The sequence below is a fragment of the Cydia strobilella genome, chromosome 17 (genome assembly GCF_947568885.1).
Source record: "Cydia strobilella chromosome 17, ilCydStro3.1, whole genome shotgun sequence".
Lineage (NCBI taxonomy): Eukaryota > Metazoa > Arthropoda > Insecta > Lepidoptera > Tortricidae > Cydia > Cydia strobilella.
Genome location: NC_086057.1, coordinates 1,907,362 through 1,925,173, shown reverse-complemented (window position 1 = coordinate 1,925,173; position 17,812 = coordinate 1,907,362). Strand labels below are relative to the sequence as shown.

At 42.1% G+C, this 17,812-nt stretch overlaps 2 protein-coding genes across 2 annotated transcripts in view; one reads left to right on the top strand and one right to left on the bottom strand.

Annotated features, from left to right (window-relative positions):
• LOC134748825 (uncharacterized) overlaps positions 1-2,191 on the top strand; it is a 58,051-nt gene extending 55,860 nt beyond the window's left edge. The window contains exon 5 of the mRNA XM_063683634.1: positions 1-2,191. Coding sequence (XP_063539704.1) covers positions 1-106 — 106 coding nt within the window. The 3' untranslated portion in view covers positions 107-2,191.
• Positions 2,192-5,441: 3,250 nt separating this feature from the next.
• On the bottom strand, positions 5,442-17,586 carry LOC134748828 (survival motor neuron protein). The gene is made up of 7 exons (XM_063683638.1): positions 17,425-17,586; positions 17,201-17,351; positions 15,583-15,762; positions 14,995-15,228; positions 14,092-14,222; positions 7,083-7,228; positions 5,442-5,656 (listed from the first exon to the last, which is right to left on the bottom strand). The coding sequence occupies exons 1-7, from the start codon at positions 17,467-17,469 to the stop codon at positions 5,629-5,631; spliced, it is 915 nt and encodes a 304-aa protein (XP_063539708.1). The 5' UTR covers positions 17,470-17,586; the 3' UTR covers positions 5,442-5,628.
• Between the last annotated feature and the right edge of the window lie 226 nt (positions 17,587-17,812).

Below are 17,812 nucleotides of genomic sequence, written 5' to 3'. Positions count from 1 at the left end.
ACCACCGACGAGCACGCCTCCAGGAGAAGGTGCAGTGACGCCCGGCGTGCCGGCCGCCACCATCGACCTCAGTCACGATGCACACGAACTCAGCACGCTTGTCTGAAGCCTTCTGGATATAGGCCTAAGCTTCCGAGTTCCGACTAACGTACGACAAAGGAACAGCGTCCATATAGTTGGGCTTTAAAACGTTGATGTTTTTACTTAAGCCAAGACACACACGAACTTAGAACTCTCGTCTGAAGCCTTCTGGACATAGGCAATACATGTACCGACGAAGGAGTGGGCTTTGAAACGTTGCTTTCTTCCTTCACACGACACACACGAATTTAGCACTATCATCTGAGCCTTATGAGACGTAGGCTGAAGCTAGCATCAGTATCATCTACCGACGACGGCGACGTACGAGGAAGGTAAAGAGTCAAGCGTTCGATCTATGCCCCGACACGACAGAAACGAACTAGTGGAGACTCAACTAGACTGAGAACTTCTGGACTCAGCACTTGAGCTTAACTACCGACGACGTACGATGAAGGCACAATGTCTGACGTCGTGCGAACTTTGCCCCGACACGACAGAAACGAACTAGTGGAGACTCAACTAGACTGAGAACTTCTGGACTCAGCACTTGAGCTTAACTACCGACGACGTACGATGAAGGCACAGCGTCTGACGTCGTGCGATCTTTGCCCCGACACGACAGAAACGAACTAGTGGAGACTCAACTAGACTGAGAACTTCTGGACTCAGCACTTGAGCTTAACTACCGACGACGTACGATGAAGGCACAGCGTCTGACGTCGTGCGATCTTTGCCCCGACACGACAGAAATGAATAGTGGATTCTCAATTAGACTGAACACTTCTGGACTCAGCAATTGAGCTTAACTACCGACGACGTACGACGAAGGCAGAGCGTGAGGACCTCATGCGATCTATGCCCTGATACGAATACTAGTAGAGACTCAACTATAGACGGAGAAATTTCTGGACTCGGCACTAGAGCTTAACTACCGATGACGACGTACCAAGGCACAACGTGAAGACCTCGAAACGAACAATGGAGACTCAAGTGTACTGACAACATGAGGTGGCAATACGCAGCGACACCATTGTCCAGGACGTTATGAATGTTATGATCAACCTCTACGATATCTACGATATAGGAGAAGAAGTAACCAAACCATCTTTGACAGTAACATCGGGCAGTGTCCGAGATCAAAGCAAGGTGTTTGTTTACACTATGTCCTTGTTCACTGACTTCCTTCAATGGCAAACTGTAAACTGGGTAAAAACTGTAAAAAGACTCGAACTGTCCTACTGTTAGTTTAGTTCAGACAGTCAGCATCAACAGTTACAAATAGTCTAACGGTACCTAATCAAGTATCAGATCTGAACACGCTTAAGTTGCCACAATCTCATCCTGACTATACACTTGATGTTAAAATATGTGTATACTTTTCACCTTATTATAATGAAATAAGTTGCAAAAGTGTAAACATTATTTACGAGAATGTGCAATGAAAATTTTGTTACTTACTATATTCAATTAGATTAGAGTCAAGGCCGTGCGAAGTTTTTACGCAATAACAAAGATTAAGACAAGTTATGCGCAAAAAATACGCACAAATAAATACACGAATAGCCGGGTCTACACAGAGTGAGCATACGCGCGAGGCAATTTCTTCGCGCACAAAACGGACAGTGTAGACGTGCCTCGGCCGAGGCAAAAAATTGCCTCGCTCGTATGATCGCTCTGTGTGGACTCGGCTATTCGCGTATACTTAATACCTTCCATAACCGACTAAAATTGAAATGTAGAAATCCTATATGTATAGAAAGGAGCCTCTTAGACAACTACGAGTACCTATATCGACTTAACACATTCACTGACAACGGTTTCGTAGCGCTTCGCTCGTAGCCGATCCGAGCATTTTTCCGCTTTGTAAAGGAAAGCGACTACGTTCCCGGCACTCAATGTGTTAAGCACCTTGACCAGAGTTCCATTCTGGAAAAGTAAACATAATAATTTGTATATTTATGGTAGTTGTAAATATTTCATCACAATATTATGTGATTTGCCATGTTTTGAGCTTTCAACTATTGTTTGCTTTGAATGACTGAGATGAGAATTGAATTTTTGTGTGTTAGGATTGAGATTATTAATAATATATTAAATTAATGTTAAGATAGTTTCTGTGTATTATTTAAATCCACCGAAAACTTAAATCTGGTGCATTGGGGTAACTTCTATTTATATAATGGGGTAATTTTCAATATGGCAAATATCTATTAATTCCTTCCTTTTTCCTATTAAATACAATCTGAGATGGGAAAAGTATGTCTCATTGGCTCTAGAAACCCATGAAAATGTGGTCAAAAACAGCAAATCAAATACAAAAATAAACTTTACATTTATTAATCTAATTAAAAGCCAAATCCTTATAAAACATAAAGAAAGTCATAAAAAACATTAACAAACAATGTGGCAGTAGGTACAGAAACTTTCCCAAAATCAATAAATATTCAACAAGGGCTCCTATAGCCCACGAGCCAGGAACAGATTTTCATGACCAATAGCGTCCCGGGTGATGTGCGATGTGTAATGTGTAATGAATCCTCGTAATATATATACCCGGCTAACGATATAATCTATTCACACTATCATATAAGATGTTACCTGACAAAGTTTTAGCTGGGATTTGTGTGTTTGGGTTGCTCAACCCACCAACGGAGCGGCAGCTGACGTCCACCACTTCCACGAGTTTTCATTACACATCGCCCTTAACAACTTTACGAGTTATCGCCCGGGATGCGATGACCATAGACATTTGTCTGGCCCGCGGTACTTCAATCATTTAGTCCTGGCATTTCCATTGGATGAATGATAATAGAATGTACAATATACAATGTTCCCATGAGAACTATACATTGATGTAGAAGCAGGTATTATGAACATTAATCCAATGAAAATGCCAGGACTAAATGATTAAAGTATCGCGGGCCAGACACAAATTTCGATCGTCATCGCATCCCGGGCGATAACTCGTAAAATGGATCGATGTGTAATGAACTCGTGGACGTCAGCTGCCGCTCCGTTGGTGGGTTGAGCCACCCAAACACAAATAACAGCTGAAACTTTGTCGGGTGACAGCTTATATGATATTCTGCATAGATTATATCGTCAGCCGGGTGTACGAGGGTTCATTACACAGTTAGCAGCTATTATCAACATTAATCCAATGAAAATGCCAGGTCTAAAATAAAGGACAGGTTATTGAAGCACAGGTTAAGGAAGGGGCAGGTTATTGGAGCTCGGCGTCGGCGAAAGCTGGCGTGATATTGCTCTGGACTTGGCAGTGGTGTGCTCTTGTGTTGGAGGCCTAGACTAATTTTAGGTCATCGCGCCAGTCAAGTAAGTAAGTAAATTATAAAAAGCAATGTATTGCTTTGAAAAAAATCAAGAAGTGTAACTTTCACTGCTAATACCAGAACAACTGGAACTACTCAAACTCCTTGGTAATGGTGCTCTCACTTTAATCTTCCGTCCGACATTAGCCCTTCTCGGCCTTTTTGCAACCTTCTTGTGTGTCTTCCTACCTTTAGGAAGAATATATAGTATCTTGGCTAATATCTTCGAATCACACATCATGGCGATTACCCGATTCGCGTCATTTTTAGCTTTCCTTGTATGACAAGTACGCTCAGGTAAATCGTATTTTTTACGCGATCTGGTTTTTCTAATTTTAGTCTTTGGTACACTAGAATGAGAATTAGATCCCGCAATGCTATCTTGTTGAATCTCCTCGTTCAGGACTGCGTTGTCTTCTGTAGTAGAGATCTGGTCGAAATCGGATTGAACGTGTAACACGTTTATTTCTTGGTTCTCGAAATTTTCAGTTTCCATTGCTCGTTAAAAAATGTAGAGTTCTCGAAATTCTGTATGATTCTCAAAAACGCTAGATTGACAATGGCATTTTTGTTTCGCTGTCATTATTTCTTCTGTCGGTTTGGGCCAGTACATGTGTTTGTCATAAAAAGAGTTTATACATAATTTTATCTATTAAATTACTTTTAAAAACCAATAGGTAGCGTGCAAGGGCCTGACACTCTTTGATAGAGAAAGATAGTCTTATTGCGATTCCTATAAGAGGAAAGAAAAAAATAGTGCCATGCTTTGTCCTTATCACCGACCAGGTGGCGTCATAGATAGGAAGGCGATGGCGAAATATCGAAATTTATAAGAGTGAAAGAGAAGAAATCTTATGCTGCCCAAATTTTATATTTTATATGAATATTCTTTCTCTTACCCCCGGTCGCTCGTGGCGCGTCTATAACTACTTGTATATACTATGTCTATGGTAGCGTGCATAAACCAAAGAGTAGTATAATATGCGCTCAGTACTGTATTTAAGCAACTTACACACACTATGACGCATGACGCGTGTACAGACGTGCCGTTCACACATAGAAACGCAAGTGATTTTTGATGTATAGCGTGTCCGCCCTGTGCCCGGGCTCATGTAGTAGCTAAACTTGCTTCCTCACCACAAATTCTCATCATACAGTCAAAGTTTGAAACTATGGGCCCGTATTTTGTCACAACTATTAAATAATAATAAATAAATATTGTAAGGACATTATTACACAAATTGATTAAGTCCCACGGTAAGCTCAAGAAGGCTCGTGTTGTGAGTACTCAGACAACGATATAATACTTATACAAATACTTAAATACATATTTATTTATTTATCGTATGGCATATCTCTACATGTCACTGCATTATAAAATTAAAATTTAAAACTAGAATCCTTAAAATAATCCACGGCTTTCCCAGTCAAGGTCTTGAGCTCTTCCAAGTTGCCACCGAATTTGGTGTTAGGACATTCCAGCACCATGTGACGGATAGTTTGTTTCGGTTCTCCACATCCGCATGCCGCCGATTCACACCATCCCCATTTATTCCTGTGGTATGCGGAGTTACCCACGTCAGTTCGGAAGCGGTTCAACAGACACCAGACACGTCGTTGGGTAGTGAAACCTGGAGGTCTAGTACGGGGGCTTAGTTCGAAGAAGTCGGTTGGCGCCTTATTTGATTGCCACTCGTTGAGCCAGGCATTCTCATAAATACATAGAAAACATCCATGACTCAGGAACAAATATCTGTGCTCATCGCACAGATAAATGCACTTACCGGGATTCGAACCCAGGACCATCGGCTTCACAGGCAGGGTACTTACTAGACCAGACCGGTCGTCTTTTCGAAGCCAATGACGGATATATCCGAACCGCAAGTCCAATACCAACGATGGATTAATCAGTCACCGACCACAGAGCAACATAGACCTACGTGCATATACATAAAGTTCAATTTCAGTTTTCACACTTCAGTAACGTGGCGTCCGAGTGATTGATTGATTAGACGAAGTGAAATAAATAAATCGAAATATTGAAATTGTATATTTTGTACATAAAACTTCTTAAATCCGCAGGCATTATTTAATGTAATTATTTAAATTAACTGCATTCCTAATACTATAATTCAATGTTATGGGAAACTAAAAATACATTCTTTATAAAAATGGAAAAGGTTTTTTTTTTCACTTGTTCTTAGTGGTCGGTTGAAAATCATACCCGCTTGCGGCTTTCCTTTGCTCTGAAACAAACGAAATGCCATTATAGAACGTCACGACGAGTATACCACGTTTATTTTAGCATTAGAATACACTTTTGGTAAAAAAACATTTTTGGTACAAGCTTTTATCGCTGACTGTACTTTTTTCCACATGAAACTAATACTCATCGAGACAATTCTAAAAACCCCAAACACAATTAGGTTGCGTTGTTTTATCACAGAGTTCCTATGGCCACCTCCTGTCTCCATCATCAGATTGGCTCGATGGTGCCATATTATTGCATTGTCACCCAACTTACCTAAGTTTGAGCCACGTAAACATGAGGACATCTGCATGTTATAAAAGTTTTGTTTTAGCGCCTTTATCTTCTGCCTCTTTCAACTGTTTCAAGCTTACCGTTTCATTCCTTGGTGCAGTCCGATGTAATACCCACTTATGTACCAGCTCATCAGCATGGAGGAGACTTGTTCCTCTAGGTCGAGGCACTCCGGTGGGCTCGAGACCTACAGACCCAAGCTGTAATAGAAATTACTCATTGCCTAGGTTAGGCTGGTAGCTAAACCTTACCGTTTCATTCCCTGGTACAATCCGGTGTAATACCCACTTATGTACCAGCTCATCAGCATGGAGGAGACTTGTTCCTCCAGGTCGAGGCACTCCGGTGGGCTCGAGACCTACAGACCCAAGCTGTAATAGAAATTACTCATTGCCTAGGTTAGGCTGGTAGCTAAACCTTACCGTTTCATTCCCTGGTACAATCCGGTGTAATACCCACTTATGTACCAGCTCATCAGCATGGAGGAGACTTGTTCCTCCAGGTCGAGGCACTCCGGTGGGCTCGAGACCTACAGACCCAAGCTGTAATAGAAATTACTCATTGCCTAGGTTAGGCTGGTAGCTAAACCTTACCGTTTCATTCCCTGGTACAATCCGGTGTAATACCCACTTATGTACCAGCTCATTTGTTTATACTTTATTGCACATAAAATAAGTACAAATGGTGGACTTAATGCCTTAAGGCATTCTCTACCAGTCAACCACTGGGCCAAAAAGAGACGTTTGTTGGTGCAGGCTTTGTACTGTATTTGAAAATAATTAAACGATATCACTACCTACTATTTACAAATTAAATACTAATTATAGTATACCTATTAAATCATAAACTTAAACATATACTTTGTATGATACACTTATAGGTACATACATATCTACATATATACTTATACATGTACCTACTGTGAAACATTACTTACATCTTTCAGACAAATGCTTGCGCAGCATACGCTTGAACGTGAATTTACTTTGAGCTTTTCTGATATTGAGCTCATCAGCATGGAGGAGACTTGTTCCTCTAGGTCGAGGCACTCCGGTGGGCTCGAGACCTACAGACCGAAGCTGTAATAGAAATTACTCATTGCCTAGGTTAGGCTGGTAGCTAAACCTTACCGTTTCATTCCCTGGTACAATCCGGTGTAATACCCGCTCATGTACCAGCTCATCAGCATAGAAGAGACCGCTTGCTCCTCTGGGTCGGGGCGCTCCGTTGGGATGGAGATGGGCGGTGGAGGCAACGGCATGTCTAAGGAACCGAACTGCAAGAGAACACAAATTTTATTTTGCATTAATAGTTATAATTTGGCAAGAATCGCTTGTCATTAAAGCATTGTCATAGGCAGGGATAAGATTAATTAATCATGCTGTCTATTTCTTATGCTATAACCCCTTTTTCATGATTAGAACTTTTCTAACCTCAAAAGTAGTGGTAATCAATTTTTTCTTCCGAAATGCTAGGGTTCCTATGATATCTAATATAGCGGTACAATAATATGTCCTTCTTCCTCGCGTTATCCCGGCATTTTGCCACGGCTCCTGGGAGCCTGGGGTCCGCTTGACAACTAATCCTAAGAATTGATGTAGGCACTAGTTCTTACGAAAGCGACAGCCATCTGACCAACCCAGAGGGGGAACTAGGCCTTGTTAGGAACAGTCCAGTTTCCTCACGATGTTTTTCCCTTCACCGAAAAGCGGCTGGTAAATATCAAATGATATTTCGTACATAAGTTCCGAAAAACTCATTGGTACGTGGTGTATACTGGGAAATGCTTTCGAAGGACGGCGAATGAAACACACGTAATTCGAGACTGACATTTATTTGTCTCTGCCGGTAGGCGGCAGAAAACTAAAGTACCTACATGTATGCACAGTATACAGCATTCTCCCCCCACAGTTTTTTATAATTCTACAAACAGCTGAGAGAGAGAGAACACAATAAAAAATGATACCTATATCTATATATGTTAGCACATTTTATATATTTAATATATCTACTGACACACCGTGGTATATTTATACACACAAACCAATTTATAACTATGCAATGTACTATACTACAAATTGATTAATAACTAAAAACACATACTTCTCGATACAAAATTAAACCTTATGACGTATAGTAACTAAGCACTTATTTGGTATTACAAAGTCAACCAAATTCATGAAAGTATTAATTCAATATTACATTCTTAAGACACTAGAAATACAAATATGTATAGTATAAGTGTCCAAAAGTGAAACCGAATGGTTTAGTCTATGTCAAAACCAAATCTTTTAGGTGGAACGCGAGTCCTTTTAGGTGCCGGCCTGCGGGTGTCGTCTGGTGACGGTACATGCGGTGACCGTGTCGGGGTGTGCGCGCCCCCGGCCGCCGCCGCGGGGCTCGCGGGCGCAGACGCGGACGCGGGTGACCCGCTTTGCTCCTCCTGCGCCGGCGTTGCATAGCTATCGATAGCGACATCGTTAGCTTCATCTGGCACGATCGAGTAATCGCGGTGCAACTGGTCTACATGTTTTTTATATACCTTACCGCCACTGCGAATGTAATAAGTTAATGGACCGACCCGTTCGCATACGGTACCGGATTCCCACGCAAAATTGTTATTTTTATATAGCTTAAAATATACTCGATCTCCCACGGCGAATTCCCTCAAAGAACCTTTTTTATGACTCATTTGCGCAATTTGCTTACGTCGCACCGTCTCGTTGACACTAGGCCGCAGGAGGTCAAAGGTCGTACGCACCTCCCTCTTTAACATTAGACTCGCCGGTGTTTTTCCCGTTATCGTGTGTGGGGTTGCTCTGTAAATAGATAAAAAATCTTCCAAGGCAGCATCCAGATCGACCTTATCCCGCATGGCTTTTTTTAATGCCGTTTTAACAATTTTCACGCAATTCTCGCCGCATCCATTGCTACTAGGTTTGTAAGGTGTCACTGTTGTATGATGAATGCCCTTGTTTTGCAAGTAACACACAAATTCATTGCTATTGAACGGTGGCCCGTTATCAGACACGAGTTCGAGCGGAAAGCCGAATTGACTACAAACATGACGTAATTTCGCGATTGTGGATTTGGCGGAGGTACCCGGAACGCGATACGCTTCGATCCATTTCGAATGAGCATCTACAATAACGAAATAATATAGCGTATTGTTTCTCAATGAAAAAAAATCGCAATGCAAACGGTACCACGTTTCTTGCGGCCATACCCACGGATGCAGGGGTGCCGGCGCAGGCGCCGCGCGCTCCCGCGCGCACGTGTCGCACGCGCGACACACGCGCTCGATGTCGGCGTCGATGCTAGGCCAGTACACATAGTTGCGCGCTAAACTCTTACATTTCACCATGCCTTGGTGAGTTTCGTGCAATTGATTTAATATTTGTGCACGTAAACTAGTCGGGATAATTACACGATGTCCGTATAAAATACAACCTTGTTCGACGCTCAAATATTGTCTTATATTAAAATACGGCTTGAGGTCTTCGCTGTTACAGTACAACCAATTTGTTTTAATCGCGTTGGTAAGCTGTTGTAAAATTTTATCCGACGTCGTACTCTTCGCGATGCTTTTGTAGTTTATCGGCGCCGAGTCTTCTACAAAATGCAAGTACGTATCGACACGTGATCGAACATTATCATCTGGAACCGGTATTCTGGACAAACTATCTGCCAAGCAGTTATGTTGTGTACCAATGCATTTCACTTCATAATTATATGCGCCTAATATTACTGCCCATCTTTGAAGTCGGCTCGCTGCCATGAGCGGTATCCCTTTTTTTTCGCTAAATATTGATGCCAACGGTTTACAATCCGTGACAAGAGTGAATTTCCTGCCAAAAATATAGTCGTGAAATTTGGTTACCCCAAAAATAACCGCTAATCCTTCTCGACAAATCTGCGCGTAATTCTTTTCAGCGGCGTTGAGCGTGCGCGATGCGTGCAGCACGGCGTGCTCGCGGCCGTCGGGCCCGCGCTGCGCTAGAACAGCGGCGACGCCGCCCGGCGCCGCGTCGCATATCACTGACGTCGGCCGTGCGTCGTCGAAGTGCGCGAGCACAGGGGCCTTTGCTAGTAACCGTTTCACTTTTTTGAATGCCGCGTCGCACGCCGAGCTCCACACAAACTCGTTTTCAGTTCTTAAGAGTTCGTATAGCGGACTCAATACGTCACTCAGGTTTCTCAAAAATTTGCCATAATAATTGACTAAGCCTAGGAAGGCTTTTAACTCTTTTACGTTGGTAGGCACAGGTGTATTATTAACTGCGTCTACCTTATTTACTTCTGTATGTAACCCGTCGGCGTCAATAATATAGCCGAGATATGACACCGACGTTTGAAAAAAACTACACTTATTTGGGGCAACACGCAAACCGCAATCTGACAAAATACTGAAAACTTTTAACAATCGTTGCCAGTGGTCTTCGAAGTCTACACCCGTCACGTTCAAATCATCTAAATAACAAGTAACATACCGCATTCTAAATAATTTATCCATTATTCTTTGAAACTTGTTTGGGGCACACTTGATACCGAACGGTAATCTATTATAACAAAACATCCCGTGTAAAGTGACTATAGTACATAATTTCCTAGAATCTTCATCTAATTCAATTTGCAGATAGGCTTGACTCAGATCAATTTTACTGAAATATTTCCCGCCCTGGAGTGACGAAAATATGTCATCGATCCGCGGAATAGGGTACTTATCATCGACTAAAACCGGGTTAACCGTTGTTTTAAAGTCTCCACACAGCCGAACGTCCCCATTTTTCTTGATGACCGGCACCACGGGTGTCCCCCAGTCACTCCACTCCACGGGCGAAATGATGCCCTCGCGCTGCAGTCGCTCCAGCTCGGCCTCCACGGCGGGCCGCAGCGCGATCGGCACGGGCCGGGGCCGCCGCCACACGGGCGTTACGTCACTATTTATATCTAATCTTAATTTTGTTTTGTTAAAAGTACCAATACCGTCCGCAAAAACATTTGGAAACAGCTTTATTAGTTTCGTACAGATATTTTCACTACTAACTTTTACGTTCACAGAGTTCACATTATTGTTATCATTTATGCGCGGAAATTCAATACCGAAAGCCCTCAACCAATTACGGCCTAGCAACGGTGGACTAGAATTATTATCGTAGACAACCAATTTTAAGCCATGTACAGTTTGGTTACCGAGTTGTACCGTACAAATAATTATACCTTTTGGTTTCACCTTTTGACCACTGTACATTGTTAAATTCGACTCGTATGGGTATAGTTTACAATTACCAAAATGTTCATTATATATACTAAAGGATATAACGCTAATTGCGGAACCAGTGTCCCCTTCCATAATTAATAAAACGTTATTGACGTTTACCTTAACCATCCACTTAGTATCTGATAGACTTGTAGGGGCCCGTCCTCGGACTCGGACTCGTCAGATTGCAGTCCATCGATCCCCTCAGTGATGACGCGATGTACTTGTTTGGGATTTTTTCTAAAACGACACATTTTGGCGATATGACCTACATCACCGCACACATAGCACTCACTATTTTTAAATGAACACTGTTGCTCCGGATGTCGTCCATCACAACGATAGCACTGTCCTCCTGACGATGTCGACCCTCCTCGGCCGTAGTCGCCGTAGCCTCGACGCTGAGGCCTGTGGCGCGAGCCTCGAGCCCGCGCGCCACTGCCGCCGCCGCCTCGCTGGCGCGGCGCGCCGCCGCCGCTGACCGCGAACACGGGCTCCGCTTCGCTGCGGTTGCCCGACGCGGCTGCCGGCTGCTGAGCCAGCCCCGCTGACTTGGAGTCTCGAACGGCCGCCTCCAGCGACAACGCCAATTCCGTGGCGCGTTTCAACGTGAGGTCGTCGTCCTCTGTGAGCATTCGCTGACGAATGCGCTCGCTTAGTAAGCCGTAAACAAATTGGTCCCGTATGTTTTCCTTCAAAATGTTGTTATCCGAAAACTTACAATGCTTACTCAGTTTCTTCAATTGCACGAGGTACTCGCTTATGGTTTGACCTTCGACTTGTTTACATGCCCTAAAGATCATTCGTTCCGCGATTATTGACCTTTTTGGTGAAAGATGTTCTTCGACTAAGGTTACAATTTTATCGAAACCAACCTTTTCGGGTGTCTCCGGGTAGCACAGGTCTATGATCAAATCTAAAGGCTCGGTGCCCACTACCGCAACTAGGTATTTCGAAAAATCAACAACTTTTACATCTTGTATAGTGAACCACGCCTTCAATCTGCTGACGTAGGTCGACCATACGTCGACATTCATTTTAAACTCTTTGAGGGCACTAAGGTCGGGTTTTTGATTTTCATTCATGATTTTAACACTTAAACACTTGCTGAACACCAAATTTATTAACCGGACTCGTCGCCAAATGGTGTATACTGGGAAATGCTTTCGAAGGACGGCGAATGAAACACACGTAATTCGAGACTGACATTTATTTGTCTCTGCCGGTAGGCGGCAGAAAACTAAAGTACCTACATGTATGCACAGTATACAGCAGTACGAACCGGGGTTTGAACCCGCGACCTCCGGATTGAAAGTCGCACGCTTTTACCGCTAGGCCACCAGCGCTTCAGCGGTACAATAATAATTATGTAACGACACTATATTTCATACTCAGATTTAATTTTGGAGATAAAAGGTAGCCTTTTATCTACTAGCTACTACTTTTGAGGTTATAAAATTTTAAAACTAAAAAAAAACGGCTAAGTGCGAGACGGCCATTGCGCAAAAAACGGCAAAAAAATCACGTTTGTTGTATGGGTGGCCCTATCTGATTTTATTGATGATGATGATGATTTGTTGTTGTTATAGCGGCAACAGAAATACATCATCTGTGAAAATTTCAACTGTGGTGACAGACAGACGAACAGACAGACAGACAGACGGATAACCGGACAGACGGAAAGTGGAGTCTTAGTAATAGGGTCCCGGTTTTACCCTTTGGGTACGGAACCCTAAAAACAGACTATAGTATTATAACCCTCAAATTGGATAAAAAAGACAATAAAAAAATTGAGTCCCAGTAAGAGATATATCAAAAATTTTACCAACATTAAAGAAAAAGTCTAATAATAAAACTTCCGTGAGAAACAGACATATTAAATATATTAATAACGGGTCACTCACGTGTTTTAAGTCGAAAACGCTCGACATGTTTCACTCCGTACCGAGGAGCGTCATCAGGAGCTTGCGTCGACGGTGACGGACCGGCGCAGACTGCGGGCCGCAGCCCTCCGCGCCCGATGAGCTTGATTTTCCAGCTCGGAGGCACTGACCAACCACAATCACGGTTAAAATTCGGATGACGACCAATTTCGATAGCCTCCCGTACTTTTCGCTGAATCACAAACTTTTCTTTCGCCAGCACGGTTACCTTATCGAAACGTATATAGTGAGTCGAATCCGAATCCAATACGTGTTCCGTCACCGCAGAACCCTGGCTATCCCTGTTCTTCATACTACGTATGTGCTCGGACAATCTGGTGGAAATGTTTCGGCCCGTCTCTCCTATGTAGTTTTTCCCACTGGGACACTGTTTATTATTCACAACATTCAGTGGGATACTGTTTTGGGTACTACGTCGGTGGACAGTGTGGACGAACCATTAGCGAATGACGTAGTGAGTGTTGTGTGCAACCCATCATGTGACAATAATGCCGTAAACGAGGGTAGTTTCTCGCCCCCCTGCCGCTACCGGCGAGTCATCGGGCGCGGAGGGCTGCGGCCCGCAGTCTGCGCCGGTCCGTCACCGTCGACGCAAGCTCCTGATGACGCTCCTCGGTACGGAGTGAAACATGTCGAGCGTTTTCGACTTAAAACACGTGAGTGACCCGTTATTAATATATTTAATATAAAAAGTCTAATCTTACTAAGATTAGTAACTATTTACTAATCTGTGCTAAGATGGCATTATAGCACAGATTAATAAATAGTTACTATAGTCAAGAAATTGTGACGGGTACCGCCGTGGCGGGGTGGCCTAGGGGTTCATGGCGTTAGCCGCGATAGCTAAAGACGCCGGTTCGAATCCGGCCTTCACCACTGGAGGGCTTCGTCACTTTTTCTTTAATATATGACATCTATTACAGTTTATTAACTCACGTTTGTCATCATATTTCGCATCTGCATACTCGGCATACTGGGCATTGAGAATGGCATATCAGGAAACTCGAAATTTGGTTTCTGATTCTTCTTCTTTTTGGGCGATTTCTGTTTTCTACCGTATGAATATTCTGAAAAAAAGAGAATTAATTTAGTTTTAAATAAATACATAAAATTAAAAAATTAAAATGTGATTTATTCAGGTATCAACCTATTACATTAAAATAATAATAATTATAATTAGTACCTACTGTCCGCGCGCCAATGAGGGCTAACGCGTATGAATTCGCCGCTAGGGGCGCTAGTGTAGATGGTGGTCTTTTCCATAGTTCGAAATGTCAAATGTCACTTGTCACTTCAATGACTGACAGCTGTTCTTTAGTCTTTTGGACCACCATCAACAGAGGCGCAATCAGATAGCCCTCATTCCGTGCATTCGGAGGTCGAGGAAGTGGGGGGGGGGGGGGGGGGTGCGCCGCGCCCGTACGTACAAAATGACACCACTCTGTCATGACGCCCAACATTCCTCATCCGTGCACGGAATTCGCGCGCGGACAGTACATGCCAACTATATTAAATTCGAAACTAAACTAAAATTTAGTTAAAACTAAGCTAAGTTGCAGCGGAAGCATTGCTCATACAGTAGCAGGTTGCGTAGACTACGTTAACAATGCTGTTCGTCGATTTGCTCTCTCTCCCGGAATCACATATTGGGATATCCTCCTCCAATTGAGGGGGGATTTAAATCTTCTGAGGCAAAGTTGTAGGGTTAGGGCCGGCATAGCTTTATTTGAAGTTCATAAGCGCATTGTAATATGCCTAATTGAATAATAAACTGTCTTTATTTAACTTTAATTTACTTTTATTCTATGAAAACAGTATTAAAGACGTAATGTGTATTACCTGTACTTCCAGGGCTCATCGCTCTATCACTCTCACATTCCCTCCATTCCATGTTTGGCTGATCGGTTCCATGTTGCTTCTTACCCATAGTTCTATCACTCTCGCACTCTCTCCATTCGAAATTGGGACAATCTTCCGTCTCAAGCGCTGCTTGTTCTATTTGCTTTTGACGCTCGTTCTTGCCAAGGCTGGGTGTTAGGCTCTCTATTGGCACCATTTCGCAATTTTCGTATCCTGTAATAATTAATGTAATCAACTCTATGCAAGTTACTATACTATTGTGGGTAATAGAATATGTGAGTCATAAAATTTGCTAGGTTTAGGCTAGTTTTAACAACTTCCATGAGATACCTGGAATGCTCTCATTATAGAGCGAAACATGTTGAGCAATCTTTGACATGAGTACACCCATGAGTGAAAAAAATTTTACTTGGCACTCTAAAGTACCATCATTGGACCGCTTTCTTGAAGTCATAGATGCTTTTGAATAGTGTTAAAAGGGTCAATTATGGGATGGGGTCCAACATTAAATAATACCAAACCAAAGTATTAAAAAAATAAAAAGATATAGTGGAAAATATTTCTCACCTAAGAATCTAACTACGCAATGCTGATCATCAACTACTCGTAGCACAAACGCCTCATACTCCAGTCCGTCATCGTCATAAACCGCTCTGCATGCCATGCCTGCTTTCCATTCTTTCTTCGTCTTTGATGAGCTGGCCACTGGTTGTTTAGCTTTGGAAGCCTTTTTGGATTGTTTTTCGTCTATAAAGAACAGGAGGGTTTGTTAAAACATTTGAGGATGGAGGATGGGGTAGTGGACATCCACCAACCCGCTAGGTAGACACTGTAAAGAAGGCCTGCCAGGGATCTTCACAGGCGCCTATTATCAGGAAGGCAGAAAATCAATCATTAATCTCCACTTTGGAGTGTTGGTGCACAAAATAATGATGTGGTCGCAACCCTCAGCCATGAGGGACCGAGGAAGAAGGTTGTTTGTGTGTGTTTTTTTGGGTTTGTGTGTGAGGTGCTAAGCTAATAGTATTGTTGACTGTACATAGTCCATCCTGTGTGGGAAAAATGAAGTTATTTGATGGTGAATATCACTTTAAGGGCATACAATAGGGCCTCGATAATCCGTACATAGTCTAATTCGAATGTCGCTGTAATCCAAACTGCTGAGGCCCTACTGTATTACGGGATTCTATTTTTAAGTTTATTATTCATATACTTTACAAAAAATTATATAACATAATAAGTCAAAAAAATAATAAATCAAAACTTAAAACCAATTATTACTAATTAAACCTAGATGTGCTAAAACTAAAACAATGCAAGTTAAAAACTAAATATAAAAAATCTCCCTTAAGTCCCCCGCTTCCGGGAAACTCCCCAAAATGTTGGCGGCATTCCCCCTCTGAATCGCCAGGCTCAGTGTCTGCGCAAAGAAGGAGCCCGCCCTATGGTCGCCTGAGACGCCTACTAGTCAAACCAACACCTCTTTAACAAACTTTTTAGTGTCGGTTGACCACGGACCCAACGTTTCCACCGCAAGCGCCGCAAAATCTTATTTATAATAAATAAAAATAAATAAAATAGCCTTCATTTACAACACAAAGAACAGTTTCACATTAACTCTACATATTTTATTTATTATCTCCCATTTTTACTTTTTTCTATTTTTTGTTTGCTTGCCCTTCGGCAAGGGCCTCCTCCAACCTTCTTCCTTGTTTTTACTTTGTTGCGTTTATTTTGATTATGTAGTGGTGGAGGGTTATGGTCTGACTCCCCACGATGACCAGTCGGCTTTGTTTACTCTTTACTAATCAGAACATGATATTGAATATTCACTTAAACAGATCCCTATTTTTGTTACATACAAAGTATATGTAACAAAAACCATTAATGTTTGAAGTTTCCACTTGTGTGGCAGACATGACCAGATCTTCCACCTCACCTTACATATTTGCACAGAATTAAATTAAAAAGAAATGGGTCGCTTATCTCAAGTAAAACTATTTAGCTACTTCTATCAAATAACTATGTATTTGCCGTATTTGCTCTTGCCCTATGACAAAGGATAGTATCAAAAACCACTGTTATGTGAGTACAATGAATGTTTAGATAAATTAGGGAGGGTGGTGACCTCAAGTTAACTAACATGCCTTAACTAGTAATGAAATTATTCCAAGTAAAAGTTTACCATCGCGGTTCTCTGGTTGTGTGTTTGTAGACATAGCCACTCGTTTCGCGACCTCAGCCTTAGCTATTTTCATCGCCGTGTCGTACGCGGTGTTGAGCGAGGTGTCGTCCCAATTGTTGCCTTCCACCCCTCCACATTGTTCAGATTGAGACTGAAAAGCAAAAGTAAATAAGAAAAATGTGATTATATATGGACGTTTTAGGGGAAATGGTTTAGACACTCACAGCATTACGTATCCCTCTCTCAAACAAAGTTTTGTTTGCAGACATATTACTGCAATTTAAAAAGGATTAAGTTTATACAATTTTGTTTAAATAATTATGTTAATTTTTTTAAATATTTTTAGCACGCTCAATATGAAGCGGTTATATATTTTTTTCTTTGTTTTGACTGACATTGACAGCATGACAGCTGGTTTAAAAAAAAAATACATTTATGGCTCAGCTGGTTAAACTTTTAAGGTGTTTCTAGACGTTCAAACCTGTTCACCAACTTTTAAACTTGGCTGTCGCTACACAGTTTTAGTATTTGTGCAATAATTACTACGTTTCTTTCTTTTGTGATATTAATGAACGAGATGCAAGACAAACAAGGTAAAATATGTTGTGGAGT